The sequence below is a fragment of the Hyperolius riggenbachi genome, chromosome 5 (genome assembly GCF_040937935.1).
Source record: "Hyperolius riggenbachi isolate aHypRig1 chromosome 5, aHypRig1.pri, whole genome shotgun sequence".
Classification (NCBI taxonomy): domain Eukaryota; kingdom Metazoa; phylum Chordata; class Amphibia; order Anura; family Hyperoliidae; genus Hyperolius; species Hyperolius riggenbachi.
In genome coordinates, this window is record NC_090650.1 from 332,646,724 (window position 1) to 332,652,723 (window position 6,000).

Sequence of the window (6,000 nt, forward strand, 5' to 3'; positions counted from 1 at the left end):
TGCGGAACATATTTAGAACCAAGCCCTTCTTGCCTAACTTAATTTTACAGCTTTGATTGTTCTTTATCTTAGGAAAAGTGTTTTTGCATGTACAATCATTTTTTAACTGAACCTTTTGCTTATTATTTTAGATCCAGCTGTCCAAGATTGGTCCACCATTCATCATCAAAAGTCAGCCTGCCCCCAAGCTTGAATCCAAGACTTCTAGTGCATCTGTCAGTGGTGGGAGAAACACTGGAGCTAGAACTCTCGCAGATATTAAAGCAAGAGCACAGCAAGCCAGGGCACAAAGGGAGGCTGCAGCAGCAGCTGCAGTGGCTGCAGCGGCAAGCATTGTTCCTGGTGGTGTTGGAAGCCCTTCAGAAAGCAGCAAGACTAGAACTTTGGCCCATATCAAAGAGCAGACAAAAGCAAAGCTATTTGTCAAGCATCAGGCTAGATCTAGTATACAACAGACTAGCAGAGATGGGAAGTCAAAAGAGAGTCTTCCATCAGCTGAAACATCACCACCTCCTGATACAAAAGTTGAAGGTTCCACCGGTGTTATCATTATGAATCCGAACTGTAAATCTCCTAGCAGTAAATCATTGCAGAAATCACTCAGCTCCTCAGCATCATCAGAAACGGATTCTGACGCGTCTCTGCACGGCTCTAATGAAAATATTCACGTGCCACATTCCAGTGACAAAGCTGTTACATCTACCTCCACTGAAGATTGCAGCGTGCCAATGCATTATAGCAAAAATATAACTTCAATGTCTGTCTGCTCCTCTGCTGATGTTCCCTTTACAAACCCACTTGAAAAGACTGCTGGTTTAATGTCTGTTGAAAATGAAAACACTACATCCTCTGTTCTTAGTTTGGTAAAACCCTTAAAGGAAAGTGACATTCCTTTCATGGCCGCTGCGCCAAAATGTACTGATGACACTACCAGTCATGCCTGTATAGAACCTGAATCAGTAGATGACAAGCGAGTGCCAGTATCAAATAATAATAATCATCCTTATACCGCTGTGCCACTTTCTTCCATTGGGAACAGTTTGCCAAATCCCCATCTTACAAACTCAGCTTCAGCAAATCCATTAAACACATCTGGTAATTTAAGCAGCAGACATCCAGATAAATTAGCACCATCCATTTGTGAAGAAGAGATTTGCCCTTCTGTTCGTAGAGTATCAACCCATGAGGACACTATGCTAGATTCTCCGGAAAGGTCTTCTGTTTCTTTGTTTCCTAACAGCAGAAGATCTCTGAGTTCAGACCCCTCTCTTGCCAAAATTCATCTTGATAATATCCACAATAATTCATGTAGTAATTTAGTAGGTCTTGGTAGTAAGACCTTACCTTCCGGACTAATACAGACAAACAGATCTATCCCATGCAAAGTGATTGTTGATCACTGCACAACTCCAAATTCCACTTATCCTTTCAGTAATGAAAACATTGAAAACCTGGATTCACAGAACCGAATTGGTAAAAAAGGTTTATCCATGCAAGGTAAAGCATGCCCTCAAGTTTCTGTTATAAGTAGACAGGAGAATATCATAAATGAGAATGCTGAGCACATACAAAGCTTAAATGTTGCTGCTAGGTTAAGCCGAGATGACAAAAACAAGCCCCCTGCTTGTACTAGCATTTTGGAAAATGCTTACATGCAGCAGGACAAGTTAAATGAATCCGTTCCTTGCCAACAAAACTTTAATGAGCAGCTACATTCTACTCCTTATAAGTGTGGAACAGACAATATGTCCAACTCTGAGTATGTCCATAATAACAGAATATGTTGGAGTGAAAAAGACCAAATGAACAATGAAAAAGCAGTTATGAACCACTTAAATACACAAAAACGTATGGAGTACTCTGAGCAGAGTATAGTGGACAATATAAAAAGTGAACCTGGGACTTTCTCACGTGTCCCAAAGCTAAATACTTGTAGCCCCATTGCTAACAGCATGACTATCAAATCAGAAATTACTGACTCCACCAAATGTTTTGGGATGGAAGCAGATGTGTTTTCAGGCCACAACACTACAACCCAAGGCTCTGACTTGGACTTGAGCTTGCCATCATCCAAAGCACCAGTTGGAGTACCCAGAGAAGACTCTTTGGCACTTGTAACAGATGGTTTGAAAAGGGTTACAGGTGTAGGAAGCACAAGCTGTCGACTTTCCTCGGTTGAAGCAAACAATCCATTAGTAACACAATTACTTCAAGGCAATCTGCCACTGGAGAAAGTTCTCCCTCAACCCAGACATGGAACTAAACTAGAAATAAGTCGGCTTCCTATGCAGACTACCTCTGTGTATAAAACATCATCGGAGAGAATGGCTTCTGAAAACTCATCCTGTTCCCCTACTCCTGACAACAAAGGTTATCCAGTGGGTACACTCAACCCTCTGCAAATCAGGAAGCGTGAAAATCATCCTAAGAAAAGGATGGCTAGGACTGTGGGTGAGCATGCACAGATTAAGTGTGAATCTGGAAAGCTTTCTATGGAAACGGATGCAAACTTGTCATCTTGCATGATGGGTTCTAATCTCTCCTCTCTGGGGCAAGAGCAAGCATTTAAGCAGGAGTGGATGAACAAGCATGTGGTTCCGGCTAGGATTGTTCCCAGCCCTGAGATTAAGCAGCAGAAACGTCCACTTCCCTCTTGCAGCTTCCAGCAAAATGTATTTAATGCTGATAAAAATGGCAGCTATCATCCAGAAGCTAGCAACTTGCACAGGCAGCATTATTACCAAATGTCTATGGCTCAGAGAGGTCCAGGTCCTAATGTATATATGCCCCCATCAGGTTCTGCAAAAGTCCAGAATAGTAACAGTGTATTTGGCTTTAGTAGACACCCTGAGCCGAAGGTTTTGGCTGAGGGTAGTGTGCCACCCCTTCCTATCAGAATGGGCAATGCCTATTCACCAAACGTTCACATTAAGGAAGGTGATGACATGAACAATGCCCCACAGGCTCTGCAACATAAATTTTTAGTTCATCCTTCCTTGTCTAATTCAGAAGTCCCTTCTGATCAGAAGCAGCCATCAGTTACTATGGAAACCACTAAAAGACTTAGCTGGCCTCAGCCTACAAGCATCTGTAGCAATATTAAGTCAGAGCCCATCTCTTTTGAGGATGGGTTAAACAACAGCTGTGAACTGACCATGAAACAATCTTCCTATGAACAGAGTGAAGTCAAAGAACAGTTAAAAGCATTTGCCTTGAAAAATGCAGATTTTTCTTCCTATTTACTTTCTGAGCCACAAAAGCCTTTTTCTCAGCTTACTGCACAGAAAACACAAACACAGCAGCTGCCGCAGCAGCAACAGCAGTGTGGGAGTTATCCAGCAATTCACTTTGGTAGCACAAGCTTCAAAAGAGCAGCAACTGCTATTGAAAAGTCTATTGGAATTTTAGGGAACAGCTCTAAGCCTGTGTCTGGACTCAGCAGCCAGAACACTCCCATTCCTGCACAGAAGTATGCTGACAGCAGCAGTGCGGATGAACTGGAACTGAAGTGTTCTTGCAGGCTGAAAGCCATGATTGTGTGTAAAGGCTGCGGAGCATTTTGTCATGATGACTGTATAGGCCCTTCAAAATTATGTGTTGCGTGTTTAGTTGTTCGATAGAAACTGAATCAAATTGGAGTGTCCCATTACAACAACCTACATGTCTACGCCAGTAGCAGTAACAAATCTTCATTAATTCACGACTTTCTATTGCTTTTATCTTTTCAACAGGTCATTGTCAGTGTTACTTTTTGTTTTAGGACTTTCTGGAGAAGAAAATATTTCTGCAAGAGTAGATCTTTGTTTCTTTCCTATTCTAAAGTAGTCAGTGTTTGAATACTGAGTTGTATTATCAGAAGACTATATCAGGTGAAGCATTTATGCTGTTTTAGTTGGATTTTCCATTTCAAAAGATTTATGGGATGTCCTATCATCTGGAGACGACTCAGGTTTCCAACACATCTCCAGTAGGTCATTGGTGTATAACTGTTCAGAGAATAGATCTATGAGATGCTTGTTCACTCAAGCTGTTTGCTCACTCCCACATAAGGTATTTTAGGGTGACATTTTAATTAAGCCAGTTGTTCAGTCTCAGTTCCCAGGGAGAGTTTGCTTTGTACATGTGGAGGATTAATTAGCCAATGCCACAGCTCAATTCCTCACAATATCAATTGTAGTTGACAAAGTAAATACATCCAAATATTATGCTTAATACCCACTGCCTCAGTTGCATAGAAGTCTTCTTCATAGACTTCTAAGAAAACCTGATATAAGAGCTGGCCTGTAAGCACTGTCGCAAAGGAATTTAAAAAAAATCATTTATGTCTTAAAAGGCTTTTCCTGAAGTGCATTTTATCTACGGATCCAGAACTACATGCTTAGCCTGCTATTTTGAGAGAGTCTAATTTTGAGCATTTTAGCTACTTTAAAAGGCCACTATAGTGGAAATTTGTAAAATGTCAAATACATGTGAATTAGTTGTATGTTTGTTACATACAATAATATGCATTATAAATCACTTTTTCCGTAAGTTTCTGTCCCTTACAGTATGCAGAAGATACGTGAAAAATCTGACAGATTTTGCACTAATCCACTCAGTGAATGGCAGTAGCACACTTCAGTTGCCAGAATAGTGTGCACAAGAGAAAATTGGCTTTCCAGCACCATTGTAAAGGTCCTTTCTAGGAAACAAAATACTGAACACCCCCATGAGGATATGGATCCGGCCCGAGTGCGTTTCTCTCCGGCCCTCCGACAGCCTGCCGGATTCCCCTCCTTTCCCCCTCTCTCCTTGAAACGTTGGGAGCGGGGATTTTGAAACACACCTCGCTCACCGATGTCCTGCACCGTGTCTCCATGGCAACAGGGCATCATATGGCGTTACGTCAGGATGCGCCAGCGTGTAATTAGCTGGCACATCCTGACGCCCTGTTGCCATGGAGTTGCGACGCGGGACTTCGGTGAGCGAGGTAAGTTTATAAATCCCCTCGCAACTTTTCCCGTAGCGAGGGGGTTGGAATCTCATTCATGCGGGTCCGCACATTGCGGCCCAGGCCGTGTAAAGTTTGCCCAGGCCTGTGCAAAATCGATCAGATCTGTCAGATTTTTACAAGCAATTAATTGTAAGTGACAACAAGATAGTAAAAATACGTTTGTTGTACATTCATCCCAGAGTAAAATGCACTAAACACACATGTATTTTACATTTTAAAAATGATTGCAATCCTTTAAAAAAAAAAAAAAAAAAAGTTGTTAGTTGCCTCGTTTAAATGCTTGTCAGCCAGTGGCACAACATCCTGTTCTCTTACCTTACTATTTTCCAAAGCTGAAATCTTCTTTTAGTGAAACTCTGGTATTTATTATAGGAATTCTGTTCAGCTTTTCATACTCCATAACATTCCTTGCATTTTAGGTGACACCCATTGAAAATTTTGCTCAAGCACAGAGGCATCTAAATACTGTGTTTACGTTTGGTCTCTGGTCAGCTAAATTATTACATAGTTCTGACAACTTGTCCATTCTTTTACTCCAATATGCCAGTATGGCATTTTTTTTTTGTATAATCTACTAGCTGGATGACTAAATGAAACCGAGGAATTGTAGTATGTCATTTGTGCTGCTGCAGGATTTGTTCACAATGTCTTGTGCAATGAAGTAAACACACCACACACATAATCTGATACACTAAGGCATCTGCAGTCATCTCCTGTTTTACTAAGCTATTTGAAAAGCACTTGGACAATTCAATTCTATGGACTACTTCACAATAGACCAAATCCTTTTTTTAATCAAATTGCAAAAGTTCTACATGTAGCATTTTTGGAGCTACTTCAATTCTGTTACAGATATAGAAAAACTAAAGCACTGTAAAAAATTGCTCGTGAAAAATCACTCCAAAATCACTAGTGCATTTTGTTGTGAATTAGCCCTAAACAATCTCTCCACAGTGTCAGTGTAACAGTTGAGGGGTACAATATTTGATTGAGAATTGAAAATGAGT

The 6,000-nt window shown here is 40.9% G+C and overlaps 1 protein-coding gene across 2 annotated transcripts in view; it reads left to right on the plus strand.

Annotated features, from left to right (window-relative positions):
* ASXL3 (ASXL transcriptional regulator 3) overlaps window positions 1-5,255 on the plus strand; it is a 149,270-nt gene extending 144,015 nt beyond the window's left edge. For both annotated transcript variants that reach the window (XM_068237321.1, XM_068237322.1), the window contains one exon: window positions 132-5,255. In XM_068237321.1, the coding sequence (XP_068093422.1) occupies window positions 132-3,620 (3,489 nt within the window). In that variant the 3' untranslated portion in view covers window positions 3,621-5,255. The remainder of the gene's footprint in view (window positions 1-131) is intronic.
* The last annotated feature ends 745 nt before the right edge of the window (window positions 5,256-6,000 follow it).